We start from the raw sequence: 15,246 nt of genomic DNA, 5'->3' as shown, positions 1-15,246 counted from the left end.
GGTCCCAGTTTTAATGTATCTCAGTTTTTTTCTTATTTATTCAATGTAGCAGAATACAGAATAACTTTTGCTATAGCGAGGCAGATATATAATTAGGTAATTTTATGTAGATTTGGGTGGGAAACCTTTTTCTAGACCTGCAAAAGTTTTAGAGATTTTTAAATTTTTTCTTGTCCCAAATTGGGGCAAAAAATTGAAATCTCAAACATAAGAATGGCCAAAGGACTATTTAGCCCAGTATCCTGCCTTCTGATAGTGGCCAATGCCAGGTACCCCAGAGGGAATGAAGAGAACAGGTAATCCTCAAGTGATTCATCCCCTGTCACTCATTTCCAGCTTCTGACAAACAGAGGCTAGGGACACCATCCCTGCCCATCCTGGCTAATAGCCATTGATGGACCTATCCTCCATGAACTTATCCAGTTCTTTTCATTTCACAAGCAGATCATCTGAAAAAAAATTCAGATTGGGTCAATCAAAACATTTTATTTCAGTAATTTTGAAATATTTTGTTTTAATTTCAACCTTTTACAAATAACCTCTTTTAGAATAAACAAATTAAAATTTCAAAACAAAAAATCACTTTGAAATGGAAAAGTAAAGTTTTCATGTTGAAAATGTCAGAATGGAACACTTCACTTTTTGCTGCCCTACTCTACTTTAAATTTGCTAGGGTTCCTTAATGCTCAGAATGATTCATATGTATAAAAGGCTTCAATTTACTTTTCAACCAGGACAAATTATCTGTAAATTAGGACCCTAGCCCTTTTTATGTGTAAAGGATGCAGTGCAAAGTCCACCAAAAACATTTATTATAGAAAGCAACATAAGTGCATTGACATTTTACCAATGGTCTCCATTGTGTCCCTCTCTTCAATCAGAAGCTGAGCTCTGGGAATATCTATGTGCATCCTTAGCGTCTGCTGCTGCTTGTTAAGTGTATCTGAGGTCCTGGTGTTCTTACTAAGCACAAAAGAGAGACAAACATGAAAACGCCCCCCATATGAAAAGATATTTAAGTATTTCCTTTTTAAAAAGCCGTTCAACTTTAGATAATAAAATTACCATAGTCACCAAAATTCTCATACATTTTATTTTCTTTCATTATACTTTAAAGCAAATAGATGGTATTAATTTAAAGTATTTTGGTAGGGAGATGAGAAAAAATAAGTGGGGCAAGGGACTGAGTCTGCCATTATTGTAGCTCACAAAAGCTTATGCTCAAATAAATTTGTTAGTCTCTAAGGTGCCACAAGTACTCCTTTTCTTTTTGCGAATATAGACTAACACGGCTGCTACTCTGAAACCTGTCATTATGCAAGGCACTGAATTTAGCCATATGGAGTGGAAATCTATCAACTTCATGAAAAAAAACTCATACAGATACAGACAGATATCATCTTCCTTTCCAAATGCAAACAGATGGACATCATACCAAAAGGACTGAAGGTAAAAAATCCATTACATAGTCTACATAACACACAGACTATGCTGATAGCTTGTACCACATGCTCTCAAAGAAATTGCGGAACCACCTGATCAACATCCTCTACAGCAAACAGGGAAAGATTAAGAATGAGCTCTCAAAACTGGATACTCTCATAAAAAACCAACCTTCCACACAAACTTCCTCGTGGCTGGACTTTACAAAAACTAGACAAGCCATTTACAACACACACTTTTGCTTCTCTACAAAAGAAAAAGGACACTAAACTATCTAAACTACTACATGCCACAAGGGGCCACAACAGTGGTTCCCTTAACCCACCCAGCAATATTGTTAATCTATCCAACTATACTCTTAGCCCAGCAGAAGAATCTGTTCTATCTCGGGGCCTCTCTTTCTACCCCTCCACCCCCACGAACATGATACAGTTCTGTGGTGACCTAGAATCCTATTTTCGATGCTTCCGACTCAAGGAATATTTCCAACACACCTCTGAACAACATACTAACCCACAGAGACCTTCCTACCAAGACTACAAAAAGAAGGATTCTGGGTGGACTCCTCCTGAAGGTCGAAACAACAGACTGGACTTCTACATAGAGTGCTTCCGCAGACATGCACGGGCTGAAATTGTGGAAAAGCAGCATCATTTGCCCAATAACCTCAGCCGTGCAGAACACAATGCCATCCACAACTCAGAAACAACTCTGACATCATAATCAAAAAGGCTGACAAAGGCAGTGCTGTCATCATCATGAATAGGTCGGAATATGAACAAGAGGCTGCTAGGCAGCTCTCCAACACCATTTTCTACAGACCATTACCCTCTGATCCCACTGAGGGTTACCAAAAGAAACTACAGCATTTGCTCAAGAAACTCCCTGAAAAAGCACAAGAACAAATCCGCACAGACACACCCCTGGAGCCCCGACCTGGGGTATTCTATCTGCTACCCAAGATCCATAAACCTGGAAATCCTGGATGCCCCATTATCTCAGGCATTGTCACCCTGACAGCAGGATTGTCTGGCTATGTAGAATCCCTCCTCAGGCCTTATGCTACCAGCATTCCCAACTATCTTCGAGACACCACTGACTTCCTGAGGAAACTACAATCCATCAGTGATCTTCCTGAAAACACCATCCTGGCCACTATGGATGTAGAAGCCCTCTACACCAACACTCCACACAAAGATGGACTACAAGCCGTCAGGAACAGTATCCCCGATAATGTCACGGCTAACCTGGTGGCTGAACTTTGTGACTTTTTCCTCACCCATAACTATTTCACATTTGGGGACAATGTATACCTTCAAATCAGCGGCACTGCTATGGGTACCCACGTGGCCCCACAGTATGCTAACATTTTTATGGCTGACTTAGAACAACGCTTCCTCAGCTCTCGTCCCCTAATGCCCCTACTCTACTTGCACTACACTGATGACATGATCATCATCTGGACCCATGGAAAAGAAGCCCTTGAGGAATTCCACCATGATTTCAACAATTTCCATCCCACCATCAACCTCAGCCTGGACCAGTCCACACAAGCGATCCACTTCCTGGACACTACGGTGCTAATAAGCGATGGTCACATAAACACCACCCTGTACCGGAAACCTACTGACCGCTATTCCTACCTACATGCCTCCAGCTTTCATCCAGACCACACCACACGATCCATTGTCTACAGCCAAGCTCTATGATACAACCGCATTTGCTCCAACCTCTCAGACAGAAACAAACACCTACAAGATCTCTATCAAGCATTCTTACAACTACAATACCCACCTGCTGAAGTGAAGAAACAGATTGACAGAGCCAGAAGAGTACCCAGAAGTCACCTACTACAGGACAGGCCCAACAAAGAAAATAACAGAACGCCACTAGCCATCACCTTCAGCCCCCAACTAAAACCTCTCCAACGCATCATCAAGGATCTACAACCTATCCTGAAGGACGACCCATCACTCTCACAGATCTTGGGAGACAGGCCAGTCCTCTCTTACAGACAGGTGAGGTTCATAGACTCTTCCTAGATTCTAAGACCTGAAGGGATCATTGTAATAATCTAGTCTCCTGTACAGCACATTGCTATAGAACTTCCCCAAAATAATTCCTAGAGCAGATCTTTTAGAAAAACACCCAATCTTGATTTTAAAATTTTCAGTGATGGAGAATCCACCATGACCTCACCCCTAAGAAGCCTTCTTCACAAAAGTCTCTCTCTCTCTCTATCAAAATTCCATCCTGGAGATGAGAAACCCTCTTATCAAAACTGATTTGTCTCCATGAATAGTTGTTTTTTCAAAGAATTGGCATTTTTCAACCAAAAAAAAATTGTTGAAATATTCCCAACCCACTCAAGTGAGTGGGTCTTTAATGTTAGAAAATCCAGGCTATTAGCATCAAGGGATTATAATCTCATAGATAAGGATTCCAGAGACTACTTCCCTAACAGGAAAAATATCATTTACTTACATTTTAGTTACTCTGAGATGATTAAAAAAAAAAAAAGAAAGAGACTCTACTGATCACAAACCTTAAATTTGTCCCAAGGTTGCTAATTAGCTCCGTAGACATTATGATGGTGTGTATACAACATACCTCATTTATTGACTATGGATAAATATTTTTGTTTGTTTTTTAAGCAAGTGAAATGTATGATGTGCTAAAAGTTTGTTCAAAACTGATTAAAGCTATGAACATCATTTTGAATAATCTATCTATAACCCCCCCTCAATTGAATGACTGAAAAAATCTGTACATTCAAAACAGGGTTGAATCTTACACACCCATTTATACAGAAAGGGATTACATATGGCACCTATGTAAAACTAAGGTCATTTTGGATGTTTGGCCAACAGTCATGCTCTTCATTAATTTTTGGGGCTGAGGTCAGTGAGTAGGTTAATGCAAAAGAGGTATGGAAAACCATTCCTTTGTAAATGTGAAGGCTGGGTTAGAGATTTCAGGGGCAATTTATGTCTTATTCTATGCTCAAAATTAGAAACATGAGCCAGTTCCTTATACTAATCAATGATGAACAGTTAAGAGGAATTTATCTGGAACTTGCTGCTAAAGGAAACATCACCAAGCTGAGCTCAAATACTAGTAACTGTTACTAATTTGAGGTGCGAGGGGCAAATCATACAACTTTCATTAAACTGTTAATATGTGGGGCTTGCATAGCTTCCCCAGGGATCTGACTTAAATACCCCAAACCAAGGCATTCAACACAAAGACTAAAGTGCTATCCTTAACCCTTTTTATTCTTAAATGCACTCACAGGGGCACAAATATCCCCAAGGGAGATTTCTAGACTTTCTAGATTTGTATATGATACTAGGTTTTGGTATAACATAAAGAAATCTTATTCATAATGTACCAAGCAATTTAACATATTTAACTCTGTGGGTTATTGGGGTTTTGCCTCCTTTGTCTAAAAAAGGCCTAAATTTTCAAAAATTAACTAGTCATTTTGGGAGCCTCAGTTTTTGGTTGCCCAATCTGAGGTAACTCTTAAAGGGGCCTGATTTTTCAGAATGTGCTGTGCATGCGCCCTCTGAAAAACAGGATGTCAGAAGTTGGGCACTCAAAATTACTAGTCACTTTTGAAACTGTCCTAAAATCACATTTTTTTTCAAAATGCCTATTTTGATTATTTTTTGCTGTTATTTATATCTTTAAAAGATATATATGCAGCAGATTTTTTTTAAATCAAGCAAACTGGTTTTTAATGGGATGGGGGAAGGAATGATTGTCAATACTCACAAAAATTAAAGATTGGCAGAAATGATTGCAGATAAGTAACATGATAGCTATACTAAAACATTTTGCCAATGCAACTTGATCTGATCTGCTATGTTAGTACTGGGTTTCTTTTGAGCAGAGGCTTTCCAAATATGCTGAACTATGTGGGTTTTTTGTGAGATAGAGAAACACCAAAGAATGACTCTATTGAAATGATTTTTACTTGTTACTTACAGTTAGCTAGGACTCCAATCATATGTAATTGTACCCACACAAGCAATTCTACTGAAGTCAGTGGGACTCTACAGATATGTAAGTGTCTGCAGGATGTGGGTCTAGATTTGAATCTAGGTTAATTGATTAACCCTATATATCACCAACACACCAGAGATAGTCTAATTACTAAGGTGTGCTGTAATTTCAAATGAAATCTAAAACCTCAGAGATGGAGGAGTTTGAATTTTTGAAAATGGCCCAATCTGGAAAATCATCAGATATCCTGGAGATTTTTATTTTCTTAAAAATAAGTATGATTTTCAGTTAATATGAACCAAAATGGTCCTATTTTCAAAACCCACAATGGTTTCAAAGTTCAACATTTTTTACTGACAAAACAACAAACACTGAAAATATGAAATTTCCATATTTGCAGGCTATTTTTGCAAGAACAGTCATTTTGTTGTCATTTCACAAAAGAATTATATTTCTGGATAGTGAAATGACTCAGAACAAAACAGCAAAATAATAAATAAATTGTTCTACTTTCACAAAGCTCTGCTTATAATCAGCTAGCAATGGTATGTGTGTGCATGTGTATGTATGTATGTGTATTGTATTTTCAAATATATGCTTCCAGGCATTTATTGCCTTCAATAAGATGATCTCTGAAGAGCAATTCCCTTTATGCATATTATGAAAACACTTCAGAGAACAGGCAAAATGTCCAAAGGGACCTAAAAATGTTCTGTAATTTAATCCACTAATACAGAGGTTCTCATCTTTTTATATTGTGGTTCACAACTTAATAGAGATATTGTCTCATAGGTCACCTTTTTGCCATTTATGACTGCACTGATCACCTCTCTTTTCACTGATTGAATAAAATCCCTGCAGCAAGTTCAGCAACTGATTAAATGCACATCCAATATTAGGAAAACGTTCAATGCATCTTCAGCCTCTTTTAACATGATGTTATAGGTGGAAACAAGGAGGTGAATCAGCACCAGGTGACCAACCAGATTTCTGTGGAACTCTGCTCGTACCTGGACCATTAGAAGTCACTGCGCTTATTCCTAAGAAAACTAAAATGGTGCGTTTGGCACATAGATACAAAGAATTCAGGAATGGAAAGTTTAAAAATTAAGTTGTTCCCAGGAATGATTTTGACTATAATCCCTTGAACCAGAAACATCATTAAATTTGGAATTAATAAACATTAGTCTTACCTCATAAGCATTTCAGCCAAACTCTTTGCATCTAGAAGAAAACATGGCAAATATTAGTACCAGACAAGTAGCTAATTAACACTTTAATTTTTGTGCCACAATGAAAGTTTTTTGGTAGATGGATTATTAAGGAGTGGAAGATTCAGACGAGCCATTTATTAAATATTATTCTCTTTCCTCAGATCAGCTGTCAAGACATAATAGCCTCTAAAACTCCTTATATTTGTTAAAACTGCATTTGACTATCATATATCTTTCTGACACACAGAGCATGTATAATTCTCCAGTGGCAGTGAAAATGCTCAGAAACATATTAAAGGCTTTATTGCAAACTGTTTGTCTTGACTTTGAAGAAAACTAAATTTAGAGCAGAATAGAATTTAACTTGAAAAAGCTAAAGAAATTCAGTAGGAGAGAGAGAGAGAGAGAATATAAAAACTAGAACAGCCCTAATAAAAGCATTAGCACTGTCCTTTCTTCAACACAATTGGCTTAAAAGAAATCAAGATGAGTTAAAGTAGTTCACAAAGTTTCAGGTAGATCATGACATGAATGAGCAATCTCCTACCTGGGCACCACCAAACCAAATCTGATTGCCTGGAGAATTGGCCAAGGAAGATCACAAAAGGGTGATCTTGTTTGGTCACAATCAGGTATCCACACCTTTCCACTAGCTATTATGCAGAACTACCCCTTTGTGTTCAGAGAGAGCCCTACATACAAATCAATAGGTATCAGCTTATTCCCATAAGTGTCAGTCATTCAAAACTATCCCAATGGGTGGACCCTTATTCCCTTACAGAGTCCCACTGACTTCAATAGGGCTCCAACCAGGAATAAAGGTCCATGTAGGTGCATGTTTTTGTGTTTCAAGCCATTAGTTTTTAATTCTTTTTTTTTAAAACTTTCCACTGTAATCCTCTAAGAACGAAGTCTCACACTGAGACTCTACCACCTTAAAGTTTCTTTTGTCATAATGGTTCTGCTATAGCCTCAGCCTGACCTCTTGGAGGGATGACATTCTCCAGACAGCAGTTGGGAACTGGCAGCAAGGACAAAGCAGTTCTCATGGAATACCAGGCCAATGGAGGAGGCAGATAGTAAAATGGGGTGGGTTGGGTCTTGCTCCTCCCAGGAGTCCCAATCCAATCTGACATCCAGTATTCAGAAACTGTCCCACCTTTCTCTCACAGAAGTCCATGGTGGCTCTTTGAAATTAGCTAGATCCCCAGTTAATATACATCCCAGAAAGAGGAAGAATTTTATTTTATTTATTATGAATATTTACTTACAGGTTTTCCAATTTCCAATTTCTAAGATTATGTTTTTTTTCCTCCTAGAGATCCAAACTCAGTTTACTTCTGTAACCTCCCTCCCTTCCCTTCCTCTTGCCCCTTTTATCGGTTTATTAATTTGCTACAGATTATCTAAATTTTAGATTGTAAACTGTCTGGGGCAGAGACTGACTTTATGTTATTTGTTTGTAAATGTCTCCTACAACTGAGCGCTGATCCCTGCTTGGAACTGCATAACAATGGAGAAATACCCTTTGCTGTTTATGTACTGATGTGCTCCTTGAGGAGGGAAAATTATAGGCACAAGTCCCATGAATGGCCCCCATGCAAAGCCTGCAGTTATTTCAGGAACAATTGTAATGCGCAGCACCTCTGAGTACATCACAGACCTGATCGCTTCACAAAACTGTGCCATGACAACCCCCACAGCTGATTTGCCAACTCCAGACTGGTTAGCCAGGGACCTGTAGCAGTTTGGGGTAGCCAGCTTCCAGATGGCTATAGTGACCTGCATCTGGACTCATATATGACCTCCTTTACACGAGTGTCCTGGCACCTGATGGTTGGAGTAAACTGATCACCAGCCTCCAGAAACATCTGCTTCTTCATGCAAAAGTTCTGGAGCCACTGCAGGTCATCCCAGGTCCACATGATGAGGTGATCTCATCAGTCTGTGCTTATGGCCCTGCTCCAGAAGCACCAATCTACATATGAGGAGTCTGCAGCTAAGGCATGAACAGCATCAGTTGGGTTGTGATTGGCATGTTAGTGTCCCTCTCTGAGAAATGCCTTTGGAAGGCCAAAAACTGCCATTGAAATGTCCACGAGCATCTTGCAGATGCTCTGCCTGATTCCTGAAATAGGATGGACAGTGTGTGGTGTAGAAGTTTTTCCACTGGGTTAGGATCCATGCAGATGGCTCTGGCTCTTGGGGGTATGCAGATACACAATGGCTCAGCTGGATGTGTTGATGGGCAAAAAACACTCAAAACACTTCCAGCCAACTCCTGCTGGACAGACAGACAAATTCTCCAATATCCCACTATGAACCAAGCCTGAGAGTGGCTACAGCTGGCAAAAGCTCTAGGAACTCTGGGATATAATGATATATGCCCACAGAAGCTGAAGTTCTGACTCAGATCGGAAGTATGGATCCACTAGCATGGTGGTGAAGCCCAGGTTTCAAATGCAATGTGAATGCTCAAGTGCAGGCTTGGAAACACTGAGTCTGCAGGCACAGGTCACACAGACACAAGATTACAATGCTATGTAGACCTTCTCATAGGCACTACCGTAACTATTATTAAAATAAAGCCCTTTCTGGATATCATTATCAACGCAGAGAACAGATTAAAGGGAACTCTTGGAAGGCTGGTCGACCCAAAGTCTGTCTTTTAATGTTGCCTCTTCTATGTGTTTGTAAAATGAATATAATTATTTTTGTGGCATTTTTAAAACAAAGACTGATGTGCATCCCCCTCCATCCAAAACATGAAGTAATTTAAAAATTGGTGAGTCTACAGATCACAAGCAATCCCAGAACAACAAAGAGTGTGCAGATGCAACAGAGGGAAAGAAATGTGATAAGAAAACAAATCTCAAGTTTCAAGCTTTTAAGGAGTTGTTCTATCAAAAATTAGTCATGTGGAATCCTTAATTTACCTTTTCCTCCCTTGTCTCCTTGTTTGCAAATCTATCATCATGTCCAGGATATCGGCAGAATTTGTCTCTCTCTCTTCTCCCTGTCTCTGCTGAAATCGTTTACATTCCTTAATCACCTCTGGGGTCTACTGCATGTATTGCAAGTTCCTCATACATGGTCCTATTAAATGTCACATCTCTAAACTTCCAAAGAAGTAGGATACAATGGGTAAACCATTCACATGTTTCAGGAGGCAGGAGCATATCACCACCAGGTTAATGCCTCACTTTTAATTGATTTTTATTCAACTTTGGCTATAATGCAAAATGGGCTCTCTTTGCTTTTAAAATCCTACAGGGATTTGCAATACCCTACATCTTGACATCAGCCACCTTATCTATCTACGTTGGGTTTTATACCTCACTCTGACTGAAGTACCTGAATGTTTGGTCTCCCCTTCTGCTCATTCCATTCTTTCAGTTTTAACCTTCTCTTTCCCTTTGCAATGCAAGAGCAGATAGCGGGGGACAGAGAGGAGAGGGTTTTTTTTTTCCACTTGAAATTCTCCACTTGAATCACTGTGCCACTGAGCATCTCTCTCTCTTTTACATCAGTGGGTTTTGCTGTTAACAGCTGATTGACAATTTATACAAATAGGGCTACATGATAACAAGAACAATATTTTTAAAATTATAAACCAAACTAAGGCCCTACTTCTGCTTCCAGCTGAAGACAATGATGGTTTTACCATTGACTTTTAAGGACTTGGCAAGGTCTTTATGTACAAAAGACAAGGGAAAATGAAGCCTATATTGCCTAGAAAATGCAGCCATTGATGCAAAGTAAATTCTGATTTCTTGCAGATCTCAGTTGTGTTTCTTGTTGCTGACAAGTTACAGCAATATCTGGGATGATGAAGAGACCAGATCCAAATATTATCCACAACTCAGACTTAACATTGTTGCTGTGACACATAAAAACTCTCCTCTTCCCTGCAGGAAGCTTTAAATCAGCAACTCATAGTTCCTACAGTGAGACAGCTAGAATGCTGGTTGAAACCAAGGAAATGTTTTTTCATTAAATGTTTGCTCCTTATTTTCATTGCAGCTTGTCCAGTTGACTCTAGAAAGCAAATACACTGTGAATCACCCAGTGCCACTTGTCTGGAATAAATGCAATGCAGTATCAATATGCTCACTCGTTTGTCCTTTTCCCTTGGTTTCAAGCAACCTCTTTCCAGATAGTCTCAGCTGCTGCTCAGCTATATTGTGCTCCTTGCTGTATCTGAAAAAAAAAAAATGGAGTGAGTTTATGTTCTCATCACCACATATATGTGGTAGGATATTCATATACTTATTTAGCTGGCCTTATAACATTTGTGTAAGGGAGCACAATTTCACCCAGACTGCCAGAAGGAAACCTGCAGCACTATGCAATGGTGCATAAAACGTTGAATGAGAAAATGCTGCAGTCTAACTGCAGCACCAATATTTAGCACACCATTTCCCAATTTGGTCCATTGCCTCAGACAATAGCAGCAACATAATACACAATGGCTATATGTGTCTTCCAAAGTCTGCACAGAGCTTACATGTGCATGGCAGTGACTTACTGAATGAAAACTAATGTACTGAAACTACATGAAGGGTGACTCATAAAATCTGTGCATACTTTACACATTTGGTAAAAAACACCTGTGCCAATTGCAATAAGACAACAATATGTTCAAAACATTAAAAGAAGCAGAAATTCAGACTCATTGATATGCTAACTGTACATGCTAGAAAGGCTTCTGGTGCATGACTACATCAGGGTGTGAAAAATGGGAAATCCAGCTTCTGCGCTCACTTTCGCTCACTGGAATCTCATCAGTTATATTTCTTAACCCATTAGGGTTGACTCTGGAGAAATCAGCAGCTGTACTGCAGTTTTAAATTGGGCGTTGCCACTTATCAGGTATCATTCTGTGCTGGTATCTCCTGCTTGGATTAAAATTAACTGAAATTCAAAGCAAAGGAGATAATGTTTCAGTAACAGTGGGGGTTAGGTTAATAGCAGAAAAAAAGAGAGAAAGTCAGCACGTTCCTTGGTTCTACTATATATAGAAAGTTACTGAATCACTATATGACCTCAGGCATCACTTGACCTCCTTGTACCTCAACCAATATGGAGGGAAAATTGGGTAAATAACTGGTTGAAAACTAAATAGCGTCTCTGTACTGAGAGTTCTTGAATAAATAAAATTATACAACATGCGACATTGGAGGAAGACTTTTTTTAGCTGTCTCTACATTTTAAAACAATCATTAAAATGCTTTAGAAGGTAGAGAATACTGGGTAGGATGCTTAATTTGCCTGGGCAGAACTGAGTCCATAACCCCATTCTAGATCATAACCATAACCCCAAATATAAATCATGGAAAGGACGCTCTTATGAAAAATGCACTGCAAGTGACATCAATCTATGAAAAAGATGTGGGGGGTCATGGTGGATAAATCAGATGAGCATGAACTCCCATGGTGGCCCTGTGGCCAAAAGAGCTAATGAGATCCTGCGATGCACAAAGAGGGGAATCTCAAGTAGGAGAAGAGGGATTATTTTACCTTTGCATTTGGCCCTGGTGCTACAGCTGCTGGAATAATGTGAACAGTTCTGGTGTCCACAATTCAAGGAGGAGGTTGATAAATTGGAGAGTTCAGAGAAGATACACAAGAATGGTGAAACGATTCGAAAACATGCCTTACAGTGCTAGACTCAAACAGCTCAACATATGTAGCCGAACAAAGAGAAGGTTAAGGGGTAGCTTGATTATCGTTTATAAGTATCTACATAGAGAACTCATATTATAAATGGGTTCTTGAATCTACGAGAGAAAGGTACATCATTATCCAGTGGCTGAAACTGGACGCTAGATTGGAAATTTTTGACAGTGAGGGGAATTAAACAATTTACCAAGGTTTGTTTATTGTTTATTGTTATAACAATTTACCAAGGTTTGTGGTGGATTTTCCATCCCTGGCAATTTTTAAATCAGGACTGGATGTTTTTCTAAAAGATGTGCTCTAGGAATCATTTGGGGGATTTTCTATGTCCTGTGTAATACAGGAGGTCAGACACTAAATGATCACAGTGGTCCCTTCTGGCCTTGGAATCCTCATTCCCACTTCTCCCTCAGTTGAGTATCTTCATGAAGATACACACACCATGTGTCATAAATATAAGGGAAGGGTAATAACATTAAAATCCCTCCTGGCCAAAGGCAAAACCCTTTTACCTGTAAAGGGTTAAGAAACTAAGATAACCTCGCTGGCACCTGACCAAAATGACCAATGAGGAGACAAGATACTTTCAAAGTTGGGGGTGAAGGGGGGGGGAGAGAAACAAAGAGTCCTGTCTATGTGTGTGATGCTTTTGCCAGGACCAGGGCAGGAATGCAGGTCAGAACTCCTGTAAGAAGTCAGTAAGCAATCTAGTTAGATATGCGTTAGATTCTGTTTTGTTTAAATGGCTGATAAAATAAGTTGTACTGAATGGAATGTATATTCCTGTTTTTGTGTCTTTTTGTAACAGGGCAAGTGTCCACTTGGAAATGTCTCCCCCACAAAACATCCCCCCAAGCACTATACCCCCTTTCCTGGGGAAGGCTTGATAAAAATCCTCACCAATTTGCACAGGTTTTGCCTAGAGGGATTCTCTATGTTTTGAATCTGATTACCCTGTAAGGTATTTACCATCCTGATTTTACAGAGGTGATTATTTTATTTTTTCTTTAATTAAAATTCTTCTTTTAAGAACCTGATTGCTTTTGATTGTTCTTAAGATCCAAGGGTTTGGGTCTGTGTTCACCTATGCAAATTGGTGACGATTTTTATCAAGCCTTCCCCAGGAAAGGGGGTGTAGTGCTTGGGGGGATGTTTTGGGGGGGAGACATTTCCAAGTGGGCACTTCCCTGTTCTTTGTGTAAGACTTTGGTGGTGGCAGCGTTTAACCTAAGCTGGTAAGAATAAGCTTAGGGGGTCTTTCATGCAGGTCCCCACATCTGTACCCTAGAGTTCAGAGTAGGGAAGGAACCTGGACACCAGGCAATAATGTTCACACTTCCTAAAAAATATTTGTAAAAGCCTTTATGCAGAGAAAACAATTTCAAAATTATATTAAATGTAAATAATGTCAGTGAAAAGTGAGGCAGTGATAGCTTTAGGATCATAATGATTCAGTAAATATTTCTGTTCTGTAACTGGATAAAAGCCAGATGATGTCTTCATATCATATGATCAAATACTTTCCATTGTGACAGGAACTCAGGAAGATGTTAAACAGCATCTACTAAAGTTAGATATTTTTAAATCAGCTGTTCCAGACAACTTGGACCCAAGAGTTTTAAGAGAGCTGGCCAATGAGCTCTCTGGACCATTAATGTTGTTTTTTAAAAATCTTGGAACACTCAGGAAGCTTCAGAGGACAGATAAAAGCTAATGCTCTGCCAAAATTTAAAAAGGGTGACAAACCAAGTAATTATAGGCCTGGGCAAAATAATGAAATGGTGATACTGGACTTGATTAATAAAGAATTAAAGAAGGATAATATAATTAATGGCAATCAACATGGGTTTATGGAAAACAGAGGTTGTCAAACTAACTTGATATCTTTCATTGATGAGATTACAAGTTGGGCTGATAATTGTAATAGTGTTGATGTAATATACTTAGACTTCTATATGGCATTTGACTTGGTACCACATAACATTTTGAATAAGAAACCAGAATGAGACAAAAAAAATATAGCTCACATTAAATGGTTTTAAAACTGTCTTGCTGATAGAATTCAAAATTTAACTGTAAGAAATATTTTGACATTTGTTTTGATCCTGAAATGGGATGAAAAGTCAAAATATCAACTTCTATTCAGGAATGAAAAGTTTAGATTCAGAAATGTCAAAACAGGGGTGTTTCTAGTGGGGTCCTGCAGGGGCTAGCTCTTGGCCCTATACTATCTAATAATTTTTATCAATGACATGGAAGAAAACATAAAATCTGCCCTGATAAAGTCTGAAGAAGACACAAAGATTGAGGGAGTGGTAAACAATGACAAGGACAGGTCAGTGATATGGAGTGATCTGGATCCGTTGGTACGCTGGAGGCAAGCAAACAATATGTTTTTCAGTGCAATGAAATGTAAGATCAGACATCTAGGAACAAAGACTACAGGCTATATTTACAGGATGGGGGACTCTAGCCAGGGAAGCAGTGACTCTGAAAAAGATTTGGGGGTCATGTTGGATAATTAGCATAACATGAGCTCCCAGCATGATGCTGTGGCCAAACAGGCTGATGCAATCTTTGGATGTATGAACAGAGGAATATTTAGTAAGAGTGGAGAGGTTATATTACTTCTGTGTTAAGCACTGGTGTGACTACTACTGGAATACTATGTCTTGTTCTGATGTCCACTATTGAAAAAGCATATTGTAAAACTGGAAAGTGTTCAGAGAAGAGCCACAAATAATTTGTCTCTGAGTTGGATTAATTTAATAAATTAGAAGAACTTTAGGGTGAGTTTCACACTCTATATAGTTTAACAGAATCGGGTCTTGAATATCTTGATAATGAAATATTTACACCCAATCATGGACATGTGAAAAGTCCCCATGTAATGTTCCAAAGC

At 38.9% G+C, this 15,246-nt stretch overlaps 1 protein-coding gene across 1 annotated transcript in view; it reads right to left on the bottom strand.

Annotated features, from left to right (window-relative positions):
• The window catches only part of DSCAM (DS cell adhesion molecule), a 636,299-nt gene that overhangs the window by 41,499 nt on the left and 579,554 nt on the right, over positions 1 to 15,246 (bottom strand). Inside the window, 2 exon segments of the mRNA XM_038408200.2 lie at positions 848 to 963; positions 6,645 to 6,675. Of these exon segments, the coding sequence (XP_038264128.1) occupies positions 848 to 963; positions 6,645 to 6,675 (147 nt within the window).

Source organism: Dermochelys coriacea, chromosome 1 (assembly GCF_009764565.3).
Source record: "Dermochelys coriacea isolate rDerCor1 chromosome 1, rDerCor1.pri.v4, whole genome shotgun sequence".
In the NCBI taxonomy this organism is placed as follows: Eukaryota; Metazoa; Chordata; order Testudines; family Dermochelyidae; genus Dermochelys; species Dermochelys coriacea.
Note: the sequence above shows the minus strand (reverse complement) of the source record. Positions and strands in the feature narration are given on the sequence as shown.